Source organism: Erpetoichthys calabaricus, chromosome 10, assembly GCF_900747795.2.
Source record: "Erpetoichthys calabaricus chromosome 10, fErpCal1.3, whole genome shotgun sequence".
NCBI lineage: Eukaryota > Metazoa > Chordata > Cladistia > Polypteriformes > Polypteridae > Erpetoichthys > Erpetoichthys calabaricus.
In genome coordinates, this window is record NC_041403.2 from 168,362,810 (window position 1) to 168,387,410 (window position 24,601).

General features: G+C 47.5%; 1 protein-coding gene across 1 annotated transcript; it reads left to right on the top strand.

Annotated features, from left to right (window-relative positions):
• Nucleotides 1–1,095: 1,095 nt before the first annotated feature.
• On the top strand, nt 1,096–23,800 carry ttc39a (tetratricopeptide repeat domain 39A). Its single transcript, XM_028812455.2, has 18 exons — nt 1,096–1,242; nt 10,063–10,170; nt 12,538–12,669; nt 16,436–16,509; nt 16,590–16,657; nt 16,758–16,822; nt 16,895–16,994; nt 17,329–17,394; nt 19,523–19,631; nt 19,716–19,783; nt 20,476–20,535; nt 21,134–21,295; nt 21,400–21,491; nt 21,572–21,692; nt 21,789–21,900; nt 22,013–22,127; nt 22,216–22,332; nt 23,301–23,800. Exons 1-18 carry the CDS (start codon nt 1,190–1,192, stop codon nt 23,473–23,475), a joined length of 1,797 nt encoding a protein of 598 aa, XP_028668288.2. The 5' UTR covers nt 1,096–1,189; the 3' UTR covers nt 23,476–23,800.
• The last annotated feature ends 801 nt before the right edge of the window (nt 23,801–24,601 follow it).

The window sequence follows — 24,601 nt, forward strand, 5'->3', positions numbered from 1 at the left end:
TTATTGTTTGGCTGCTAATTAAGGAAAAAGAAACAAGGGGTCTGAGTCTTCAAGAGCAGGTCAATTAAAATGAGTTCAAACGAAGTTAATTAGCAGCAAAAACAGGTCACTCATTAAGAACAGAGTTTGAATGAAAACCTGCAGCCACGGTGGTCCCCCAGGACCGGAGCTGGCAACCCCTGCTCTGAAGAAATACTGTGGTACCTTGATTTTTAAAAGTGTAAGACACGTGCTTTTACTCAAAGGTCGATCATCCCTGCCAGGCAACTTTCTGTCTACTGAGACAGGTCGTTGAAGCAGAAATCTTGACAATCTTTAAGAAGGATCTTTGAGATATCGGGACAGATTAGGTGTTCGCTAAACAAATGAGCCTGATGGACTGAAAGTTGGGACATCCCAAAGCTTGGCGACTCTGCAGATGTGTGCTGCTGTCACTTATTTGCACTGTAGAGATATGGCGAGCCTGTGTTGTCTCACCTTGAAGACTAAAGCAGCAGATGGAGACATTCTTGTATTTCTGTCGGCTGAATGAGCTCACTGAGGTGGAATACCTGCTTATAATAATACTGGGTGCTGTGTCCCTGAGAAGAACAGCTTTACAATAGAGGGTGGAGTTCACCTTTTTGTAAGTATTCATGCGGTAAAAGAGCTGTGATTTACTCAAATTGCTTCCTGTGTAAGGTGGTATTTCCTTGTAGATGTATTTTTGGTTCATGGTGCCTTCTGTGCTCCTTGCTCTCCATGAATTTGGTCTCGGCTTTAAAATTTCTGCATTGGGATGCTGGGAGGAAGACTGGCTAGAAAATGTCATTCACGGTGAACTTTTTATACAAGAATGAAACTGGGAGGGACTGTCCTCCTCTAGTAGTGTTGTTAGCTCTCCTACTGCGCAGTGGCTAATAAGATGATGTCGGATATCTGTCTGTCTGTCTAGCCTTGTTATCCAAATGACCTACATGGCCCTCGTGATTCGCAAGTTTCTGCGCCCTTAACACTCCCACATTCTCATCGCCAAGCCCTGGTCCCTCTGGGCATGCGCGAGATTCTTGAGCACAGGCCTCTCCTTACCTGTCGCGCGCGCCCTCCTGGTGGCCGCCTCCTTTTTTGGGTGCGTGCTCGTGGTCGTGCTCGTACTCGGCTAGCCTGCGAAGTTCCCGTTCTTTTCGCTTCCCTTGCTGGCTGCCTACTCATGAGTTTTCTTGGAGAATGGAGGATGAGCCCCAAGCTTCCGGGCAGCACGAGGTAAGTCTGTGTCTCTGTCCTCGGGGTGAAGCTCAAAAGTGGGCTGTCAAGTGGGCGCGAGCTGGGAGTGTTGTGCTGAAGTTATCGGTGAGATGATCGGGCACGATGTTCGCGGAAGGCGACTGAACCGACCGAGTTCGTCTGTCTAAAAGCGTGAGGCGAGCGAACGGCTGTGAAAGTGCTGACCCAGAAGCGAGTGCGTGTCTTGTTGAGCACACCGTTCAATCCAGCGAGTGTAGCTTGAGGAAGACTGCGCTCTTTTACAAAATGTCACGGGACTGGACTCTTAAGAAAAAGGGTGTGGAGTACAGTGGTCGCATGTCCAGAACACGAGTTCAGTTTGGAGGTGAGTAGCCTCTGGGATGGGACTGAACAGCCACCCAGAGATGAGCCCAAAGTGGCTTGGATAGCCCCCGCAGCTCCGAATTGACGGAACCCCTTTTTAGACTGTCGTAGTTATACTAAATTAAAATACGTGCGGCTTAGAACTGGGATGCCCTGTCTGTGACCGTGCCGTTAATAAAGCGCCTTTCACTCAGACCTAAGGGTGAGATTTTTTTTTTTTTTAAGCAGTACCAAGGGGTCTTAAAAGTGATCGGATGTTTGAGAAAGGATCTGTTCAGACCATCTGAACCGGGTCTCCAGAAGATGCGCACCAATCACGTAGCCCCCCGGTCTCGTGTGTCGCTTGGGTTCCAATGTACTGTTTAAGTACAGAAGGGCATTTGCACCCCAGAGGATTTCAAGTTCAAATTTAGTTGAGTGCTTCCATTAGCCTGGGGTTGTGATGGGTGAAACCGACTGTCCAGTGAGTCACTTTGACCCGTCTTAACACCACCAGAGACTGCCAAGGCAATGGGAGACATTGGGAACTGGAATTAGATTATTAGATTAGATTCAATTTTATTGTCATTGAATACTGTATACATACCGTGACAATGAAAAGCAGAAGTGAAAATAGAAGTCAATGACAAGTAATGAGGTAAATATAAATAAAAGAAAGTCTGAATTACCATACTCTGCCCATATTTGAGGTGTACAAAAGAAAAGTAAAGATTTATTTCATGAGGTAAAAGTACATAGTAAACTAGAAGAGTTGTGTGAAATATTCAAATGTGTGCTCCAATTTAAATGTTTAAAGTCTAAATATTATTGATTGTAATAGAAATTGGTGAAGTTTCCCCCTCTGATAAAGGTCCTTAGTAGAGGATCAAGAATCATATTCATTTGTAATCACGGACCTTAAAATAGTCTAAAACAATAGCAATCATACTTCTGTTTGAAAGCTGTCAGTTTTAAACTTCTGGGAGCGACTCTTAGATTGCTCGGACCACCAGTAAAGAATCAAATATCGACTCTCATAGGTGAATTGCTTTACTTGGAAAGTGCAGCGGTGGTCTCTGTCAGATCGGCCTGGTTGAGCGACTTTAGCTCTGTCCTGTCGGGGTTTTGGTTTCTTGATGTGTGCATCGGTTTATCGTTATTATCGCTCAGTCATTATCATTTCAGGTACAGACCTTATACGTATAATGTCGGATAACAGGATAGGTGGATAACACCAATTTTCTTATTTTGAGATCCTTATTTGGTATTTTTACTGTTATGTTATTACTTTTTACCTTTTTCTACACGTTTGCCCATTTTTTAATTATTCTTTCTAACCCTAGCAACCGGATGGACACACAGATATTTGTCCTAGCGGTGCTACCTGTCTGAAATGGGTTAAAGTCTAAGGTGATATGGTTTGCAGTGCGCTATTAGAATAAATTTTGTATGGAAATGCATTATTGCAAATGTTTCTGATGTACTAACTTTTGAAATGTATGTGTCTGTTATATGCCCTTTGGTATGGGATTTGTGAAAGCAGTGTTAATGTTTGTGATGTGCCATCCATCAGTGTGACATGCAATGCATTTTACTGCTACAGATGTTTGTGATGCACCATCTGTTGGAATGACAGCGACATAACAGCTAAACAGACTCACAGACACTTGTCCTTTTATTCAGGTAGATGAGTTGATTTCTGTCAATCCGGCAGTTACAGTCTGTTGTAATGTTCAGCATTAATAATGCATGTAAGTAATAAAATAACATTTGGATTTGCTCAGAATGCTCCTGTATCTTCACTCTGCCTATGGGTAATCATGTCGCACGCACATCATGTTACTTCTAAAGACCAGTGGCCCCCTGAACGCCCGCTACTGTAGTCAAACAATTTAGAAAAACGTGTGGAGCAGCAACATGGTGGCACAGTGGTTAGTGTTGCTTCTTCATGATGCCTCAGCTCTTTGTGTTTACATGCACACTCATAACCGGATTAAGGTGAATATTTTGATAATTGTGAATTGTCATTTAAGCATTAGTAGTGATTTAAAGAAAGAAGCCATTTTCTTTCTGCATGCCCCTGTCATTTTCTCTCCCCCCAAACAAGCATTAGGAATGCTTATGCGAAGTGTTGCTTTGGGAGTGCTATTTATTGGAGGGTGCAGGGGTCGTCCTCGAAGCAGTTTGGCAGGGGTCACTCTGTGCAGGACATTCCATAAGCCTTAGCCACTCTGGACTCTGGACTGGAGGGCAGGTATGAAAAGGTGGGTTTGTGCACCCATTGGCCTGAAGAATGGCTGTTCTGTACCACAGCGCCCTGTTGGTTGAGGGTTTGTGATCGGAATGGTATCTTGGTCTGTGTCTGTCATCCTCTCGCCGTGCACAGAAGACCACCTGTGTCTCTGTCTCTTCCTCTGGCCATGATGAAGACAACTCTCTCCATTTCCATTCATAGGACATGTGGTAGTGATGACCAAGCTTGACTGAAGGTAAGCAGAGAGACGCTTCTGGACGCACTGCTACTTGCACTGTAATGATGGGTTTTGTCACACATTTTATTTTGTGTAGAATTTGGGCACATCACCTGTGATTATTCATTTCAAGTGTAAATGTCCGCTCGGTTACAGCAAAAGAATGAGGGCACAGGTATAGACGGCAGTGTAGCATTTGAAGGTTCATTTTGTTCAGGTCTACAGAGTATAAAGGGGAAAACAAGGTCACCTAGGACCCTGCATCTTTAAGGACGTGTGGTGACAAGCCGCTGAGACATGGAGAGAACAGGCAGCCCTACACAGATAATGACCTGGCACACTCTTGGGTGGGTTTTCTGTTCTTATTTAACCTACAGGTGGCCCTGTGTTTGGGTGGATGGGTGCCCAGTTGAGGTGGCATACCACCGTGTGCAAACAGAAGGTGGCAGCAGGTTTAGGTTGACCTGTGGCCTGGTGATCAAGTGGCATCCCACCCGGGGTTGGAACCCCAAGTTGCCGGGGTGGACTCTGGGAGCCTGTCGTGGACTGATCTCAAGTGAGTGTTATAGTAGTATGCAGAAAGTATTGTAATCGTCTGAAGATTCGATGTTGAGATTTTGATGACAAAACTCCCCGAGTCCCAAAATGCCGCCATGTGCGTAAACACGATAACCTGAGTACGCGTTCACTTCGGTCAACCAAATTTTGCATACGAGTATTTGGTACAAAACGTCGATTTCTATCAACTTGTGAGCTCTTTCCGCTAACCGGAGGTGGTACTTTACTTTTTATTCATGCAGCTGCAGGGTCCGAACCCTAACCCTAATTTATTCAACTTTACTTTCCTAATAATTGTTTTCAATGTATTATTAATTTGGTTTGATTTGTTGTCGATGGTTCTTTAATAAATGTAATCCTTGTCTTGCGGTTTACTCCTCAAATATCCATCCCCAGATCTGAGTATTCGAGAAAGTCGAGGGGAGAGCACTCCTGATTTCTCCATCGTAAGCAACAATAATCAGGAAAAATAAAAGGTCCCATTTCAGCACTTGCATTTTAAAGTATTGTCAGTTATACTTCCGAGCTCCTCCTGATGTCTTTTTTATATTTGCTGTCTTTTTATTTTTATAACTTTTGCTCTCTTTGCTTGTTTTGGGGACGCACGTGCTGTCAATGGCGCCGTAGCAGATACACGTGGAGTGAGTGAGCGAGTGAGTGAGTGGCAGGAGGCATCGAGTGACGTCCTCAAACCGGTCGGACTGAGGCGAGGAGCCACTGCTGGGTGTGGCCAGCCATTTTCTAAGCCCCGCCCGCTGGCTTATTTGCATTCCGATTATTTTTAGCTTTTCTTTCACCCGAGGAGCGTTGGTCTGAGTGACTTCACTCTTTGGCAGGCCGGTGGGTGGCGATGGGCCTCGGACTTCAGGGGGTAAGCCGACTCTTGGCTGTCATGACCTGCGCTTCCTTAGTCTCTAAAAATGATTTAAGTGCGGGTTTCAAGGAATGGGGATGAGGTCCCCAGAATGGCTCGAAGCGTCCCTTGTCTGTGACCCCCTGCTTGTCTTCTTGGAGGCCTTGGTCCCCTCTTTGCTGCGTTGGACTTTTCTTCCCTATCCCTGTATAAAGTGCAGCGCCACCTTGTGGCCCGTGCGGGCTGAACCCAGACTGAGTGATGTTGTGGTCCCACTCCGTACTGAAGTAGCTGTGATGTCCTCGCTTTGAACCCAAGATCGCTGCTTGTGTCCGTGTCCGTGTGTGTCCTTCCCCTTACTGCAGGGCTTTCTGTGAGCCTAAAGGATTTGGTCCACCATCTCTAAGGCCCAGTAGGAGCCTTCTATTCCAGCGAGCTGACATTTTGTGGAGTTACTTTTATTGTGTTTTTATTTATTTATTTTGGCAGCAGGGGCCTCATTAACCTTTTAAATAGAGAAGGACCCCCTCCACACACACACACACACACACACACACCCCTCGGTGTTTGCTTCACTTCAAAGCCTCCTAAGCTGCTCCTATAGACACCTCCTCAGGCCTGCTGGCTAATGGCCTCCTCGGCGAGCTGCAAGTCCGTCGTCTTTGGTTTTTACTTTTTGACATCCAGTTGGATGTTGAGGTTTGAATGACGGGGACTGCATGTGTAAAGAGAAGGGCGCCCTCTGCTGGGGGGTAGAAGCTGCGTACAGAGGGGGCTGTGAGCTCATATTCACAGATGAGAAGAAGCATACTGGCGGGGGGCTTCTAGTACTGGCAAAGAATGTCCGTCATGAGGAAGTGGGCACATGGGGAGGGGCACCTGACCCTTGAAAAGTCCGACCAGCATGCAATATGTCGGGGCTCTCCAGTGCCACGGTAAATACGAGTGTATTAAAATACATAAAGGTGTGTGGCATTCGTGTGAAAAAGTAAATGCACCCCATGTTTCAAATTGGCCGTTTTTCGGTACTTTTCCAATAGCGGGCGGGGGGGGGGGGGAGGACGGACTCCACCACAGCGCCAACTACAAGATCAATTTTTCTTGCGAGTTTTGCTCCGTAATCAAATGCATTCGATTGACAGGCTAAAATAACAGCCTGATTTTACAATCGCATTGGGAACAAACTCCCCCGTTGTCACAGTGGCAGTCAACGTGTTAAAGAAGAATACAACAGAAAATGAAAAGCAAACTTAACAAAAGAACACTCTGACACCTGCTAAAGCGCAACTCGCTAAGAAACAGATGGATGGGACAAGGAGCAGGATGGGCAAAAGGTCCAAAAACACAAAAACTGGCAAACGAGAACAAAAGGACGAGACGAGAAGCGAAAGTCAAAACCAAAAGGGCAGCAGAAACCCAAACCTGCTGCTGGAGTCCAAATTACTTGTATGTCAAACTAAACACTGACATCACAAACGGGACAAATACAATTGCAATGCGACACATCCAGAATGTGTCGTTTAGAAATGAATCGGAACAGAAATTAAACTTAAGAAACCTAATCCTAATAATAACAAACTGCTAAAGACACAAAAATATGTGATAAACACGTGAATATCACAACACCAAAATAAGCAGAGAGAATCGGAAATAAGAGAACAAGAACCTGTAGTTCCTTATTTATATACTAACTGAGCTGCCCATCTAAGACGACTTGAAATCGAAATAATCAACGTAGACCTCGGTGTATTCAGTGTTACGATTGCGGAGCACCACCTAGAGGAACGTACTTTGTAATGCATGTAATAGTAAAATGCATTATGTTTGTCATTTCAACAGATGGCACCTCACAAACATTTGTAATAATAAAATGCATTGCATTTGTCGTTCCAACAGATGGCGCATCACAAACATTTTGTAATAATGCATTGCATTTGTCGTTTCAACAGATGGCATATCACAAACATTTGTAATAATGCATTGCATTTGTTGTTCCAACAGATGGCACATCACAAACATTTGTAATAATGCATTGCATTTGTCATTACAACAGATGGCATATCACAAACATTTGTAATAATAAAGTGCATTGCATTTGTCATTCCAACAGATGGCGCATCACAAACATTTGTAATAATAAAGTGCATTGCATTTGTCATTCCAGCAGATGGCATATCACAAACATTTGTAATAATAAAGTGCATTGCATTTGTCATTCCAACAGATGGCACATCACAAACATTTGTAATAATGCATTGCATTTGTCGTTTCAACAGATGGCATATCACAAACATTTGTAATAATGCATTGCATTTGTCGTTCCAACAGATGGCACATCACAAACATTTGTAATAATGCATTGCATTTGTCGTTCCAACAGATGGCACATCACAAACATTTGTAATAATGCATTGCATTTGTCGTTCCAACAGATGGCACATCACAAACATTTGTAATAATGCATTGCATTTGTCATTCCAACAGATGGCATATCACAAACATTTGTAATAATAAAGTGCATTGCATTTGTCATTCCAACAGATGGCGCATCACAAACATTTGTAATAATAAAGTGCATTGCATTTGTCATTCCAACAGATGGCATATCACAAACATTTGTAATAATAAAGTGCATTGCATTTGTCGTTCCAACAGATGGCACATCACAAACATTTGTAATAATGCATTGCATTTGTCTTTCCAACAGATGGCATATCACAAACATTTGTAATAATGCATTGCATTTGTCGTTCCAACAGATGGCACATCACAAACATTTGTAATAATGCATTGCATTTGTTGTTCCAACAGATGGCATATCACAAACATTTGTAATAATGCATTGCATTTGTCACTCCAACAGATGGTGCCTCACAAACATCTGTAATAATAAAATGCATTGCATTTGTCGTTCCAACAGATGGCGCATCACAAACATTTGTAATAATACAGTGCATTGCATTTGTCGTTCCAACAGATGGCACATCACAAACATTTGTAATAATGCATTGCATTTGTCGTTCCAACAGATGGCATATCACAAACATTTGTAATAATAAAATGCATTGCATTTGTCGTTCCAACAGATGGTGCCTCATAAACATCTGTAATAATAAAATGCATTGCATTTGTTGTTCCAACAGATAGCACATCACAAACATCTGTACTAATAAAAAGCATTGCAACAAATGTTTATGATGTACCACCTGTTGGAATGACACACATCCTATTATTAAGTTGTATTTTTTTGTTTTAACATATTAGTGACAATGACAAACAATCAAATGCATTCCAATTCCAAACTGTAAGCCAACCATCCATGTTCTAAGCCTCCTTATCCTGAGCAGGGTGGCAGAGGATGCTAGAGCTAACACTAGGCACAAGGCAGGGTGCCAATCTGTCTCAGGGTGAACACACACTCATCATGGGCCAGTTTAGCATTGCCAATCCGCCTAACCTGCATGTCTTTGGACTGTGGGTGGAAGCCTACTTGAACACAGGAAGAACCTGGGACATGAATCATGGTGGTCTTACAGCAAAGCAGCACTGCTAGCAGTTTGCCACCATGCTGCCATGTGATCCAACCTTAAAGCTTAAAACGTGTGTGCCATACTTCTGAGCTCCTCTTTATATTTGCTGTGATTCTCCTGGGCATGCCCACTGGCACATGAGGTGAACAAGCAAACCCCACACAGATGACAACTGAACTCTCCTGTCAATCATGTGGCTGTGGGCACTCCTCCAGTCTGTGAGTTGGCTCTCTGCTGCCCTCCTGTGGTGTGAGTTTCAACAACCGAATACGGGGTCTGTGGGCTTGTGCACTATCCACTGTGCCAACCTGCCACCTACATACTGACACTCTAAATAGAATTTCATAAATTTACTGTGTAAATTCAACTCCGCTCTTTTATTAGAGGTTCCCAAGAGTGGGAAACTCAAGGCTGGTGAAGACGCCCATCCATCACTCGCATGTCGAAGCTGTCGGGCAGCCCATGATGGTGAATGCTGCTCACAGCGCTCTATAAAATAAAGTCCGATTGCCTCAAGCCTCGTCACTTTAGAGTTGTCAGTGCATTGGATGTGGTGGAAAGAAAAGCCCACATGGACACAAGGAGAACTCTCAGAGACGGGATTTAAACCTGGCAGTCTGGGCCACCGTGCCTCCAAATTTGAAAAGACGGGTATTTATTAATTTTATGGAAGTGTGCACACAAATAAACAAATCAGATTGATTGAAGCCAGATTTTACACCATTAAGGCATTGATGCCAGTCCAGATCTTCAGTTCTCTTCTATATAGTGCCGTCCCTCTCCCCTTCCCTCCCTGACCTCATTAGACGCTGCCCGTGTGTCTCTTCTGCCTACGTGGCATTTTTCTTTTCCAAATTGTGCAGGAATTTACATGCCAAGCCGCTGAAGTGCCGTAGGCCCACGGGGCAGAAGACATGTTGCAGGTGCAGCTTCCACGTCCCACACCTGAGGGCATCCGCCATACAGCTGTAAGGTCAATCAGGGGTGCCAAGGAGGACGACGGGCCTATTTGGTTTCATATAAACTTTGCCATCTCTCCCATCTCCATGTCAGCTGCTCCTGTTGTTTTGTCTCCTTGTGCCAGGTCGGCGGAGCCGTCGGACCTGCAGGCTGCCCTGAAGGAGAGCATGGCTGCACTCGACCTGTTCCTGAGCAACAAGTTTGATGAGGCGCTGGCTCAGCTTCACCCAAGGTAACCCTAATGCCAGGGGACTGGTGCGGTCGTCTTTTTCATGGAATGAGGTGGCAGGAGGGATTTGCTAAATAGGCATCAGGTGGCGGATGAGTGGAAGGGCTTGAACCTCAGACCCTATATAGCGCCTTTCATTCGGTTATTTCATGACCTGACCCAAGTGTCCTCATTCTGTTGTGCAGCTCCTTTAATTTTAGGCCTAGAAGGTCCTTACAGTCTCGTATAGAAAATACAATACTTGAATATAGTGCCCTGCGTCACGGTACAGCCTGGACAGGCAAATGCATGTGCTAAACAATGAGCACCAGCTGGGATAAGTTACCTGAAAAGTCACATGCGGGATATCCTGAAATATTAAGGAAGCATGCAGGGGGGCAGAGCGGGTAAGGTGTTAGACTTGAGGCCGAGAGGTTGTGGGTTCAAATCCCACTACTGATGCCATGTGACCCACCTGTGTATCTAAATAGAGGAGTCAGCCAAATATTAGAAGGTAAGGCACATTCAATAGACAGACATTTGCGTAAGGCACTATATAAACCACACAGCTGAAACCTTAACACTGGGGCTGCTTGGCTGTTAGCTAAACCCACGAGCCTGATGGACTGAATGGCCTCCTCTTGTTCCTCAATGGCTCATACAGCTTAATGATATCTATTGGTTAATTGATATAGTGCCATACACCGCTATCTATTATTTTGTACCTTAAAAATAATAATTATAAATTGGTAATGAGAAGTGTGAAAGGCACTATATAATTGTAGATGACAAATAGACATAAAAGCCACCACCAGAAAGGCAGGCTGTGTGGTGCAGTGGTTACGGCTTTGGACTTCAGTGCCTGAGGTTTGTGGGTTCAAATCCCACCGCTGCCACCATGTGACCCTGAACAAGTGCTTTCACCTGCCCGTGTTCTGTAGGACGATCCCTGGCACTTGTGCACTAAAGGTTCCATACACTCCTGTGGTGTTTAAGCATAATTTAACCTTCTGAGCCCCCCCCCCCCCCCATACATGCATTGTAACCTCAGCCTTTATCAAAAGCACGTTTAGCATGTTAATCTACAGTCATATAAGTAGGTCCACATTGGGTCACATAGTGAGACACCTGAAACTTCATTCCAGAGTCCAGGGCTACCTTGGGGTCTGCATACCAGATTGATGTCCTCCTGCCCGGAGCAACATGCCATGAATGAAGGCATCAACCAGAGAAGTGAATGTCAATGTTCATTTTCTTTCATATCATTTTTCAATATACTGCCGATTTGTTGGGTGGGGTGGCAGTAGTGTGGCCAGGGTCTGACATTTCAGGTACTTCATACCAACAGGTGTCAGTTTGATAAGAAATACATTTGATTGAATGCCCAACGTCACACTACAGCATTGACAATCAACATGGCACCAGATGTAATGTGTTCCAGCAAGCTGCCCTTGATGCTTGTGTCTTCCTGACCTGAATACATTTAAAGACCACCATTAGTAGGTGTAGGTTGTGTAAAGGGGCCACTGATCTGCCAGACAGGGCTGTGAGGTCACCAATAAGAGCCACAAAGCAGGCCAGTTCCTTCACCAGCCTGCCCAGATAAAGTTACGGCTCAAGCAGCCAGACCCAACTACTACTAGCAGGCTTTGGCCTACCCAAACCCAAACTGGCTGTAGACGTTCAAAATACCTCCTGATAATCCCAAAATGAAAAAAAAAATATATATACAGTTAAAGGGAGAAGATGGCAGGCTTGTTGAGACGAGTGACAATACAAATGTTTAATTTATTCAGAAAAACAGACAAAAGGCAGGCAGGGTGGTGCTTTGGACTTCAAACCCTGAGGTTGTAGGTTCAAATCCCACCACTGACGCTGTGACACCCTGAGCAGGTCACTTCACCTACCTGGGCTCCAATTGGAAAAAGAAAAGAAACGGAACCAACTGTATCTTAAAAGTTGGCGTCGGCCAAGTAACTAAATGTAAATGCAAAAGACGGGGGGCTAAAAACGAGTCCCAGTGCACAGTCCAAAAATCCATAAGAAGTGAAAAGAAATCCCAGCAACTGCTTAACAAAACTCAATGAGACTCCGCTGGGACCCTCACTCTTACTCACGGCTCCATCCACAAAATACAAAGATATACAAAGAATAAAGGAGAGTATGAGAAATAGTAATTCAAGGTAACAAAAATAATCATAAAACAAGATAGCACATGAATGACGTTTTATAATTAGTGTCATTTCAATGATTTTATTTGTCCCCTTGTGTCCAGTGTGTATGTGCCAGCTCTGCTGTCTGCTGCCCTCCTGTGGTGTAAAATCAACTGCCTGACCCCCTTCTGTAAACCCCCCCCCCAACACTCCAAGTTTATTTGTGGTTTTCTTTCAGGGTAAAGGACAGCATGTATCACGCCCTCACCTACGCCACCATCCAAGAGATGCAGGCCATGATGACCTTTGACCCTCAGGACATTATATCGGCTGGAAACACAATGAAGGAGGCGCAGGCCGTGTGCCAGAGGTAAGGTGAACGCAGGTACCATCTAGGGCCCTGACTTTGGGGGTGTGGCAGGGGGTGAATGACACCGTCCTCATGTCATCCTTTGTCACAGCCCTGCCTACACAGTCAGGAAAAAGGAGGCACTGAGCTCCTCCGCTCACTCCATGGAGTCCAGTTTCTCTTTTTAGTACTGGTTATAATATTTTTTAGAAGTAGCAGATCTTAACACAACTCATCTGCTGGTTTGGTGGATGCCCCCCCGATTCTCTGTGTGACAGCAGGCAAGCCATAAGATGTTTATGAAATCAGAAACTTGTGGACCAGGGGAGAGTTACAGGGGGTCTGGTGGGATCCTCTTGGAGATTAGAGTGACTCGATTCATTGCTGATCGTGGAGGTCAGCAGCCTATTTGGAGGGGCCTGGCTTCTGAATGGCCCCCAAGGTGTAACCCCAGAGGCATCTCTAAGAAAACAGCTGAGTCACCCACCCTTTAATTCCAGTGTTTACTATGGTCAGTAGAGCCTCATTTTTAAAATAATCTCCAATGTCCAATTGTTGTTCAATATTAATTGGTTAACCTTTTTCATTAGCTAATGTTTTGTGAACTGGATAAAGGAGAGGGTCCTGGCTGCAGCCCCGTGGCATGTGGTGGGATGGAGGTCAATGCAGGTCAGATATCTGAGTCTTCCCATTAAACCCAAACCTTGACTTCCATCCTAAAACTGCACTGACTCAATGGCGCTGCAGCTCTGCGCATCTGTGCTGTTGCTGCGTTCTGGTCCAGTAGGGGGCAGTGTTTAATTGTACAATGATGAATAAATAAAGAATAGCATTATAAATGAATGAAATAAATAAATCAATATTCATCTAATATCTTACCTTCCTGCTAACACTCGTGCCTCGTGCACCATGGAAAGGTTTAGAAGCCTGGCTCCGCCCACTTCAAGCCCTACCCCATCCCGCAGTTAATGGGGGATCACATTATATGGATGACGTCTGGCATCTAACTCCGCCCACTTCAGTCCCCAGGACACCCCATGTTTTGCAGTGAGTGATGCATTACAGAATATGGGAGGGGTCTGACAGTAAACCCCGCCCACGTCTGCCCCACCACATCCAATAGCAAGTGCTAGTTGGATTAAACAGGTTAGAAAACTGATGGGTGGAGTATTATTTTGAATTTATTTTAATTTGGATATCCTTTTAGTTTCTGTTTTCAATTTTATTTTTACTGCTGATTATTTTTAAGGTTCGTTCATTTCCTTAAAACTCAAAGGCGCTTCTTGTCTGTCCGTCAGCGTGAAACAACGTGGCTCCGGGTTCAATTTAATTGAAATTTACTACACTTATTCTTCAGTTTTGGTTGAGATAAATCGAACAGAGTGTTCCGCACTTTAATTTGCGTTTATAATTTCAAAAACTCCCATTTTAAAAAGCCTTGTCGATCTTCAGAATGGTCCGATTTAAAGCAGAGGAACGTCCTGTGCGACCTCAGTTACTGATTTGCCTGACGGCGTCACGGTTACCGTCAGAGAGGTTCTCTCTTCTCCGCTCCATAGCCGCTCCTTGTCCTCCGTACAGGTGGCTGTCACGCGCACGGCCGGACACGCGCGTTCCACTCAATTCCTGCTAGCGGGTGGCTGAACTTTAGTATCGCTTTGAATCCCCATTGGCTGCTTTAAATGATTTAATCTTTCAGTAAATATTAGGCTTAAGTAACATGGGCTTTAATTGCGGCCTCAATTACTGATTACTTCACTCTGGCAGGTTTTCTCTCCGGTGGGGTTCTTTTCAGTTGGTATGCTTGCCTCCATTCCTCGTCCGATTGCCGCGCCTGATCCTCAATCTAAGTCATTAGAGAAAAGCCAAGCAAAATGACCCCTTTAATTGGCTAACTAAAAAGTATACAATATTCAAGCTTTCGAGGCAACTCAGGCCCCTTCTTCAGGCGAGATGTAATCACTAATCCAAGTCATTTAAACGGATGCAAAGTCGCGCGCACGACCGGACACGCGCTTTCACCTGAGCTGGCGTCTCGCGGACTTCGGCATCGAATTTAACTTTCTGTTTGGTACTTCAAATTATGTCGTGTTTAAGTATTTTCGACATTCTGTGCCACCTCAGTTGCTGTTTAATTTTACCCTGTAAGATTAGTCTTCTTCAGTTTGCATTTTTTTCTTTCCTTTCCACTTTCATCTAATCCTCAATACAAATCATTTAAAATGATTGTAGAGTCGCGCGCATGGCCGGACACGCGCTTTTACTTAAGCCGGCAGCTTTCGTGGGCTGACGGACGAACGGACCTTGGCATCAAATTTAAATGTATTTAAGTGGTGTCCAGTTTAAGTAAAAAGGGACTTTCTGTGCCACTTCAGCTGCTGATTAACTTGCCGTCAGAGACGTTCTTCCATTTCTCTTTCCTTCGTCCTACTGCCTCTCCGCATCCCCAATACAAGTCGCGCGCACGGCCGGGCACGCGCAGCCGGGTTATCTACTTGTTACGCACGCGCCATCGGTCGGTCGGTGCCGTTGTGACAAAACGTCGGCTGGCTATTTGGGGTGCGCGAGATATTCTAAAGTGCCATTAAAACACGGACTCGTAGTTAGGACATGTAATTACGCTGTGTTTTAAAAGATACACGTATGAATCTGATGAACTAAATCAATAAGAATTCAAACGGTGATATAAACCCCCAAGCGCCCCTCAGTGTCACGTTCCTCTCATTTAACGTCATTTCCACGCCCACCATAGAGACTCACAACTGGGCCTTCGCTCCTGTCCGGGCGGCCTGTCCCAGGGAAGGGCTGTCTTGTGATTCGTTGCTTAATGAATCCAACATGACCGGCCTGGAACTGAAGTCTCGGGACGAGGGTCCCATGATTTCTGCCCGGTGCCTCATTGTGCAGATTTTCTTCTTGCTGCAGTTATTACTTCAGTGGCTGAGGGTGTTATGGTGGCTCAGCAGTTAAGGGAGGTGGTCAGTCGGCGCCTCGCCGGTCTCCATTTTGCATGCTGACACAGAGAGGGTGGCCTTGAATCCTTGTCCTCAGAGTTGGTGAGTGCTGGCTTGTCCAGCTGAGCTGAAGGGATTTCCCACCACCAAGTGGGCTTCTTTCATGGTTTGTATTACACAGTAACGGGTTCTATCGCGTGGCCCCGCTGCTCCCAGGATCCGGGTTCAATTCCAATCCAGACATCGTTTCTGCAAAGTTTGTTCTCCTCGGGTTTATTTGGGCACATCAAACTCTGGATGAGACCAATGCCTCGGCACTAATGCTGAGATGTCCACCAACTTATCTAGGCTGGCAGTGAGGGTCTGGACCCCCCCAGACAAAGGACAAGGGGTATAACTTGTAATAATCTAAATAGATAGATAGATAGATAGATACTTTCTGTGAAGGTGGGCTGTGAGCATCCAGGGTTGCTTCCTGCCTCATATCTGATGTTGCTGGGATTGGCTCCAGGTGGTCCTAATTTGGAATGGGGGGGTCAGACGATGGTCAGCCCGTTTGTTCTTTAAGTTTTGCCCCTTCACTTTTCAGCATGCACTGCCACCTGTGGCCTGTAGGGTGCGCCAGAGCTGACTCTCGGTCACTAGTGGAGTGTCCAGTGGAAGGGGGGACTGGGGCTCCTGCTGTCTCAGCCCGACTGGATTCTCCTGCCGCCTTGCTTCATTGGATAGCCGTGCTGCAGGCCTTGAACCCGTGTTCAGACCCTTGGCCCACCCCTGCAGGTTCCTCTCTGTTTTTGCCTCGTGGCTTCATTTTGTTCATCTGCATTTGACAGGTTCAGGAAGAAATCATCAGTAGCAGAATCGTTCAACAGCCTCATCCACAGGCAGGGGGAGCAGTTCACCGAAGGTGAGTGGCCAGACCCCCATCTTATGATTCCTCGAGCCCCCCCATGGCACCCCACTTACTGTCCATTCCTGTGTCCCCAGAGGAGCTCCACGCCGAGATCTGTTATGCCGAGTGTCTCCTGCAGAGGGCGGCCCTCACCTTCCTGCAGGTCAGTTGGCACGGCTGGCTTTTGTGCCCTTTGTCTGCCCCTTTTTCTTGTGTGGCTCCCCCTACTGGTGCCTACCTGTCCATGTTTTCTTGACTTTCAGGATGAGAACATGATCAGCTTCATCAAGGGAGGGATGAAGGTGCGGAACAGCTACCAGATGTACAAGTGAGTGCACCCAGATGGGGTTAGGTTTGGGGACTGCCACAGGATGCCCACTCATGCCCACTCTCTTTGAAGGGATCTGCACGGCATTGTCCAGTCGTCCCAGTGCCCCCGGTCAGAAGGCCACTCGCATGTGGAAGGAGGTGTGAAGCTGGGCGTCGGAGCCTTCAATCTGGTGAGGACCCCGTTTTGTTTTGATGATTGTGAGAGCTGGCACAGAGCACTCGAGGTTTGTTGGTGGTGGCATTGCATGGCATCGGCAAGATGAGCCTGGTGCCAGCTACACCACGTGGGAGTCTATTGTGTGTGTTGCCCAGTTTTATGTTTGTACTTCAGTTACTGGCAGTGACTTCTGCTGGCCCATCTGAGGCACCTGTGACCGTATTTATAGCGCCTTACAATGCAAGGACTATAAAGACACACAACGTCTGTCAAGTAATTCATCATAAAATGTACAGGTGGTGGCGCTCTTTCTCACCTTTATCTTCATAAACTCCATTTCCCTCCAGACTCTTTCCATGCTGCCCACACGGATACTGCGACTGTTGGAATTTGTTGGATTCTCGGGCAATAAGGTGAGTGGGGTTATGGTGGGGCGCTTGGGGGGGGGGGGGGGCTTATTGTAAAGCCCTGTTAAAGGCACTTTGTCAGGGGGGTGCTGAAGCATGTTGCCCCAGGGATGGTGAGATGGTGAGGGGGCACTCTCCTGTGAGCCCATACTGATGGAGATGTTTTTAGCTTCTTACCAGAGGAGGGCGCCGGAGTGTTAAGGGGTGCCAGAGGTGTTACTGGCAGAGCGCTGTGTGAGTTCTTAACAGAGGAGGGCGCTACACCATGAAGTCTACCTGGGGTGTAGAACGCTGTAGGATTGGATTATGCCAGACGAGGGCGCCGGAGTGTGAAGTTTTACTCTTAATTAGGTAAAGTGTTACTGATTGAGTAAAGTGCTCAAGAGTTAATGTCGGGGGACACAGTTGTTACCACAGGAGGGCGCTCTACCATGAAATGTAACTAGTGCCATAAGACAGATTCTTATGAAAGGCACTACATAATATTGAGAACAAAAGCTGCACTGTAAAATACTATCTTAGACGTGTGCACTGTGGCATGAGGGGGCACTGGTGGCATAGTGCACTGCGGGGTTGACTCTTACAAGAAGAGAGTGCTGAAGCATGCAGATGGCAGACACGTTGGTGCTTATTGTAACCACAGGAGGGCGCTGCACTGTAAGGGGTTACTGCCAGGGAGGGAAGTAGGATGGCGTACTGGTGGAGTAGCACTCTGTATTGTTGGCTCATACCAGTGGAGGGCACTGTAGCAACAGCTTTTACTGGGTAAAGATCTTACCAGGAGAGGGGGCTGTAGCAGAAGGTCAGCCCAGGAAAGTACAATGCTGTAGAGTTTGTTTTTACCACAAGAGGGCACTGTTGTGGATTTTTACTGGGCAGAGAAGACACTGTAATGCAGGTACTTATCAGTGGAGGGCGCTGGGGCATGATGTCGGCCTGGGAGAAGAGGATGTTGTACGTTTTGTTCTCACCAGTGGAGGGCGCTGTTGTATGAGGTTGCACTGGTGGAGGAGGGAACAGAGGAGGGCGCTGTAACATAAGGCCAAGAAGAAGCTGCAATCTCAGCAGAAGATGGCGCCGTTGTGTGAGGTTTTACAGCACTATGGTGTGGGCTCTCACCAGACGAGGGCACTGCAACATGACGTCTGGCTGGATCAGTTGGATGCTGCACAGTTTGTTCTTACCAGAGGAGGGCGCTGCTGTTTGGAGTGTTGCTGGTGCTGGAGCACTGTATTGTTGGCTCTTACCAGAGGAGGGCGCTGGAGCAAAAGCTTTTACTGAGAGAAAGACCACGTAGTGCAGGTCCTCATCAGGAGAGGGCGCCGTAGCGTGAGTGTTGTTGGTAAGTGGTGGTGTTTGGTAAGGGGGGCACTATGCCAGGGTTGTTCTCAATAGCTTGTGTTGCACTTTAAGACATTTTTAGTAATGTATGAGGGTGGCAAAGTGGCATAGGGGGTAGCACTGCTGCCTTGCAATAAGATCAGGGTGGTCTGCAGGTGCTACCCGTATGGAGTTTGAATGTTCTTCCTGTGTTTTGCATGGATTTCCTCCTGGTGTCCAGATAGCCCCACTCAGGTCCAAAGACATGCAGGTTAGGTGGACTGGAGATGTGAAATTGGCACCTTGTGTGTGTTTTCATGCTGCATTTTTTCCAGAGGAGGACACCATACTGCTTGTTCTTACCACTTACAGGATTCTGTCGTCTTAAGGTGTAACTGGTAGGGGGCACTATGGTGTGAGACGTTACTGGTGGTGTTGGGTACCGTATTGTCTGATCTTGCCACAGGATGGCACTGTAGTGGGAAGTCAGACTGATGAGACTATACTGAAGTGTGTGCCCTTGTCGGAGGAGGGCGCCATCAAGTGAAGTTTTACTTGTGGTGGTATAGCAACTAGCGGTGGGGGGGGTGTTAATGCTGGAGTAGGGCATTGTAGTAGGAGTTGTTACCAGAAGATGGCACTCTTGTGGTCTCCACTATATTGGAGAATTTTCCCTGAGGATGTGGCTGTAATGCGCGGTGTCTCTGGTAGGGGGTTTCATGTTAATGGTGTTCATGAAGGGGGGTCTCCATGTGCTGTGATGTGCTTTGGGGAGTTGGACCGGACAGTTTTCTGAATGTCGTCTTTTCTACAGGGGTACGGGTTGCAGCAGCTCCAAGAGGGGGCGTCCACTCAAAATTTCCGGGCGGTCCTGTGCACCATGCTGCTCCTCTGCTATCACACCTTCCTGAGCTTCGTTCTGGGTAAGGTCGGCGCTCTCAGCGGGCTTTGATGCCACATTGAAGTCCCAGTCTCAGTGGCCTGATTTAACTGGACTGTCACCACAGGTACTGGAGAAGGAGACGTGGAAGACGCAGAGAGACTCCTGCAGCCCTACCTGGAGCAGTACCCCAAGGTGAGCCGGGCAGGCGGCCTCAGATTTGACGTTAAAGCTGAAGCCCCCCAAGAGCTTCAAACCACACTTCATGCACTTTATAAATTTCCTCTTGGAGACAAATAACATTATCTGTCTGTGATATAGCGCCTTTCACATCTATCTATTATATAGCACCTTTGCTATCTATCTTTGCCTTATATAGTGCCTTTCGTATGTAACACTCAGATGTGTAAGGCAGTACATCACAATCTATCTATTATATAGTGCCTTTCATATCTATCTATCATATAATGCCTTTCATATCTATTAATAATTATATAGTGCCTTTCATATCCTATCTATCTATCTATCAATCATATAGTGCCTTTCATATCTATTAATAATTATATAGTGCCTTTCATATCTATCATATAGTGCCTTTCATATCTATTAATAAGTATATAGTGCCTTTCATATCTATCTATCTATCATATAGTGCCTTTCATATCTATTAATTATATAGTGCCTTTCATATCTATCTAATAGTGCCTTTCATATCTGTTAATAATTATATAGTGCCTTTCATATCTGTTAATAATTATATAGTGCCTTTCATATCTATCTATCTATCTACTGAAGTGTTCACCATGAAAAGGCGCCCCCTGCTGGCAGCACTCCTCACACCGCACTGCCTTGTATTTTTATGCCGTTTTTAACTTTTGTTCCCCTAGGGGGCGATCTTCCTGTTCTTTGCTGGTCGGATTGAGGAGATTAAAGGGAATCTGGACACGGTGAGGTTCAACTTTATTGTGTGATTGGCTGCCTGGGCCATCAGACTTAAAGGTCACCATTTCAGTGGTAATAAATCTAGCGCCTTTGTCTTTTCATCATTTGATTGACTTGGGGGAGGAGGGGGGGGGGCTTTCGCACATTAATCCCATCATATCAAGGTGCCCCCAACTGCAGCACTCTTATGTACCGTGCCATCTTGTGGTGCCATATCACAGGTTCAGCTTAAACGCTGAGGCCTCCTGATGCCATGTCACACAGACCCCGGCACTTGTGCTGGCCCACTGTTTAAGGTGCCCCCTGTCCCATCTTATCTTACTTCATTGAAGACCACCTGTGATTTTGGGTGGGGTGGTGGACCCCTGACTATTCCCTTATGGTCTCATCCCAGCCTCATTGGATCCCCTTGTCATGTTAGCAACTGTTACTCCCCTGCTCTGAAGAGGCCTGCTGCAAGGCGCTATATTGAGGCTGTGAGCTCTCCTCACCCGCTTGGTTGAACCCACTGACCTTGGCGCGGTGTTGATGCTTGTTCTGTACAAGACATTGGCGTAAGGCCTGGGGGCACCCAGCCTGGCACCTCACTCTTGGTCATTGCAGGCGATCGCCCGCTTCGAGGAGTGCTGTGAGGCCCAGCAGCACTGGAAGCAGTTCCACCACATGTGCTACTGGGAGCTGATGTGGTGCTTCACCTACAAGCGCCAGTGGAAGATGGCCTACTTCTACGCCGACCTGCTGTGGAAGGAGAACTCCTGGTCCAAGGTGAGAGGCGCTGGGCAGCTTGGCAGGTGAGCGCGGCGGCAGGCAGGGGCGGCTCAACGTGGCCACCACCAGATGACAGACTGAACCTTTGTACCCCCCCGCAGGCCACCTACGCCTACATGAAGGCGGCTTACCTCAGCATGCTGAGCGACGAGGACTGCAAGCCCTTTGGTGAGGACGAGGTGCAGATATTCAGGTAGGTGTTGTCCCAGGTGGACGGGCGAGGTGTGCCTTGTATCTGCCTACTCATGTTGGCACACACGTCTTCCTCTGTAGACAGGTGACCACCATGAAACAGAAGATTGCGGGGAAGTCGCTGCCTACAGAGAAGTTTGCCATTCGTAAAGCTCGCCGCTACCTGGTGCCCGATGCCCTCCCGCTTCAGGTGCCCCCACTGGTAGGTGCCCAGGTGTGGTTGGCGGAGATTTAAAAAAAAAAAAAAAAAAAAAAAGTGTAGAAATGGGCCCCTGCTGATGGATTCTGGTCTTTCCAGGAGATGATGTACATCTGGAACGGTTACACGGTCATCGGGAGACATCGAGACCTGACCATCGGGATGCTGCAGACGCTGGAAGAGGCCCAGCAGAAGTTGGAGCAGCTGCCAGGTAAGCCCACAGTCCAGAGGGGTGATGGAGAGCCTGGCGCACACACACACACCCCACCCTATCATGACCAGCGGGCACTCGGCTGACCTCTACTGACGCTGCTCTCTTGTAGTGGTGGACCACACGCCAGACGACATGTGCCTGCTGAGCCTCCTCAAAGGACTCTGTCTGAAGCAGCTGGGCTGCCCCCTAGAGGCCGAGCAGTACTTCAACTTCATCCACTGCAAGTAAGTAGGAGTTGGCTCATCGGTTTGTGCCCACCGTTGTCAAGCTGTGGTGACCACATCGGGCATCACTCTCTCTCTCTTCCTGCAGTGAAGCACGGATTAAACACGACCACTACTTGGCCCCCAACGCCCTTCTGGAGCACGGCCTGCTGTGTATGGAGTCGGGAAGAATGGACGAGGCCATCAAGTTCTTGGAAAATGCCAAGTAAGGACCCCCTGGGGCACTTGTTGGCGGGGTGCCCCCTGGTCTGACTCGAGCCAGGGCCAATGTTAAGACCCTGGAGACTGCAGGCCCAATGGGCTCTCCGGCACGTTCGCCACTAGAGGGCAGCAGTGGACCGCTGAGATGCTGATTCTGTAACCTCCTTAGCGTGGTGGTTGCCGCCAGACCCCCATAACACGAGGGCCGTTGAGCACCGTTCGACCCCACCTTGGTCATCGGATTGCGTTCGGTTCTGGCTGATTAATGTGGGGGTCTCGAGCTGAAATGCGATAAACTCAAAGCGGCCGCTAAGCGGATGTGGACGTGAATTCAAACATGACGTGCGGTGTCACCGCGTTTTAAAGTGACACGAAGATGACGTGCCCTGTGACCGAGTGTTTGGCCGAGTGGTGCCAACGTGAAACACACCTTCGTGATTGTGCGGCACAAAGCAGGCCACACATTTTGGTCACAAATGACCTTCCATAAGAGCGGTGGTGGCGATGAAATCAGAGGGGCGTCGGGTGGCGCTTACTGATTTGGAGAAGACGTGCGATGGAGTGACGCGGGAGAGCAGACCACTCAAGATCCCAGTTGTCGGGGGTCCTCACCTCTTTGAGCGGCTGATGGAGGTGTGGCCTCAAAGTGCAGGCTGTTTGCTGATAGCACCAGGTGGTGGGGGATGGAGCCGAGAATAAGAAAGGAGACCCTCAGAGGTGCAACAAAAAGGGGGGAGGGGGAGAAAGTACAGGTGGGATGGAGACACCAATCATAGGTGGGCAAACGAGTGACGGGGATTGGTGGGGGGTGTTGGGTCTTAGATCTTCATCCCTCCACCTCCATTTTACCCTAAAGGTTAAGGTTCAGACGGGTGAGGGGGTGCAGGACCGAGCTGTGTGGAGGAGGAGGCGTAAGAAGACCACCACTTGTCTCCACTTTCTTTACCGATGTCGTCTTTTCTCTTTCTTCAGACAAAACTACAAGAATTACTCCATGGAGTCCCGGACGCATTTCCGTATCCAAGCCGCCCTGCAGACAGCAAAACTGGCCCGGGGCAACGGATCTCGCTCTTCGTCCCCAATGCCACCCCGTCACGTGGCAAGACAGCAGGACACAACAAACACCACCGTCCGAGAAGGCGACTGAGGGACGAGTGCGGTGGGGTGGACAATTCCTGGAGCGGGGGGCAGTGCCAGCGTCTCTTCTCCACTGGAGCCCTACATGCCAACCTGGACAACAAAGAGCTGTTGCCATGTCGGGGGTCCTGACCCCCCCCTTCAGCCTGCGCCCATGTCGGGCGGTGGACAAGAATCAATTCAACCTCTCCTGAGCCTCTTGGACACCTGTGCCCACCCAGTTTTGGGGCAGCGGGTTTACTTTTTAAATGACGATTGTGTTGCGTTAGTAAGCCAGCAGGTGGCGCCAATCTGCAATGGATGAGACCCCAACGGGGAGTGTGGGTTGGAGTTGGCATTAAAAGAAAATCAAAAATGCACCTCTCTGTGATTGATGCGTGGCTGTGGACAAAGGGGCTAAAGAGCCCCCCAGATTCCTGTAAACCAATGCCCACTCACCTTTGGATTGAATGGAGCAAATTGAGCCTTGCCAGCCTATGGCACACGGGTCCAGCTCTTCACCTTCAGTGGGCACAGCCAGATGGACCACCATCCCAGCCCTGTGGGATTCCAGCTGGAGAAGCTGGGGGGGGGGGGGGGGGTCAAATCCTATGACACGGTAGTGATTGATACCCACTGTGCCCCCACAGCAGATGGCTCACTAGTAGTTTTGTGCACCTCTGATTTCTCCATTTTCCTATCTAACTACGTGAATCCCAAATTTAACTTTTGAGAAATGCCACCCAGTTGAGAATGCGGGGGTGTTTTGGGGTCTTAGGGGGAAGTGAATCATAAAACACCTGAAAGGATACCTGGGAAAATGACCACCCGAGGAGGCACGAGACGTATTGGGGTGACCACCCACACACTCCACCCGGTGGGCACTTTGTGCAATGACACAGCAAATCAAAAAAATAAAATGAGTGGTACTCTACTGTGGGGGCTTCGGGGCGGGTGAGACCCCCATGCCAGAGCTGTTTGGTGGGAGAACAGATCACGCAAGGTCCTGCTCCTCTTGGGCTGAAACTGATCTTCATGTTGTAGACGGTGGTAGCGTCACTTAAGGGGTCCGAGGTCACGTCCCTCCTGCCACTCTCAGACTCAACACGTAGCACAGCTGAAAAGGGGGCTGTTGGAGATCATGGGGGTCTGACTTG

Excerpts from the sequence above, each read along its gene's own strand:
- ttc39a (XM_028812455.2), top strand. The coding sequence starts at position 1,190 with ATGAGTTTTCTTGGAGAATGGAGGATGAGCCCCAAGCTTCCGGGCAGC. Across the intron at positions 16,823-16,894 it reads AACAGCTACCAGATGTACAA|GGATCTGCACGGCATTGTCC; the intron begins GTGAGTGCACCC and ends CTCTCTTTGAAG. Across the intron at positions 21,693-21,788 it reads CGCTTCAGGTGCCCCCACTG|GAGATGATGTACATCTGGAA; the intron begins GTAGGTGCCCAG and ends TGGTCTTTCCAG.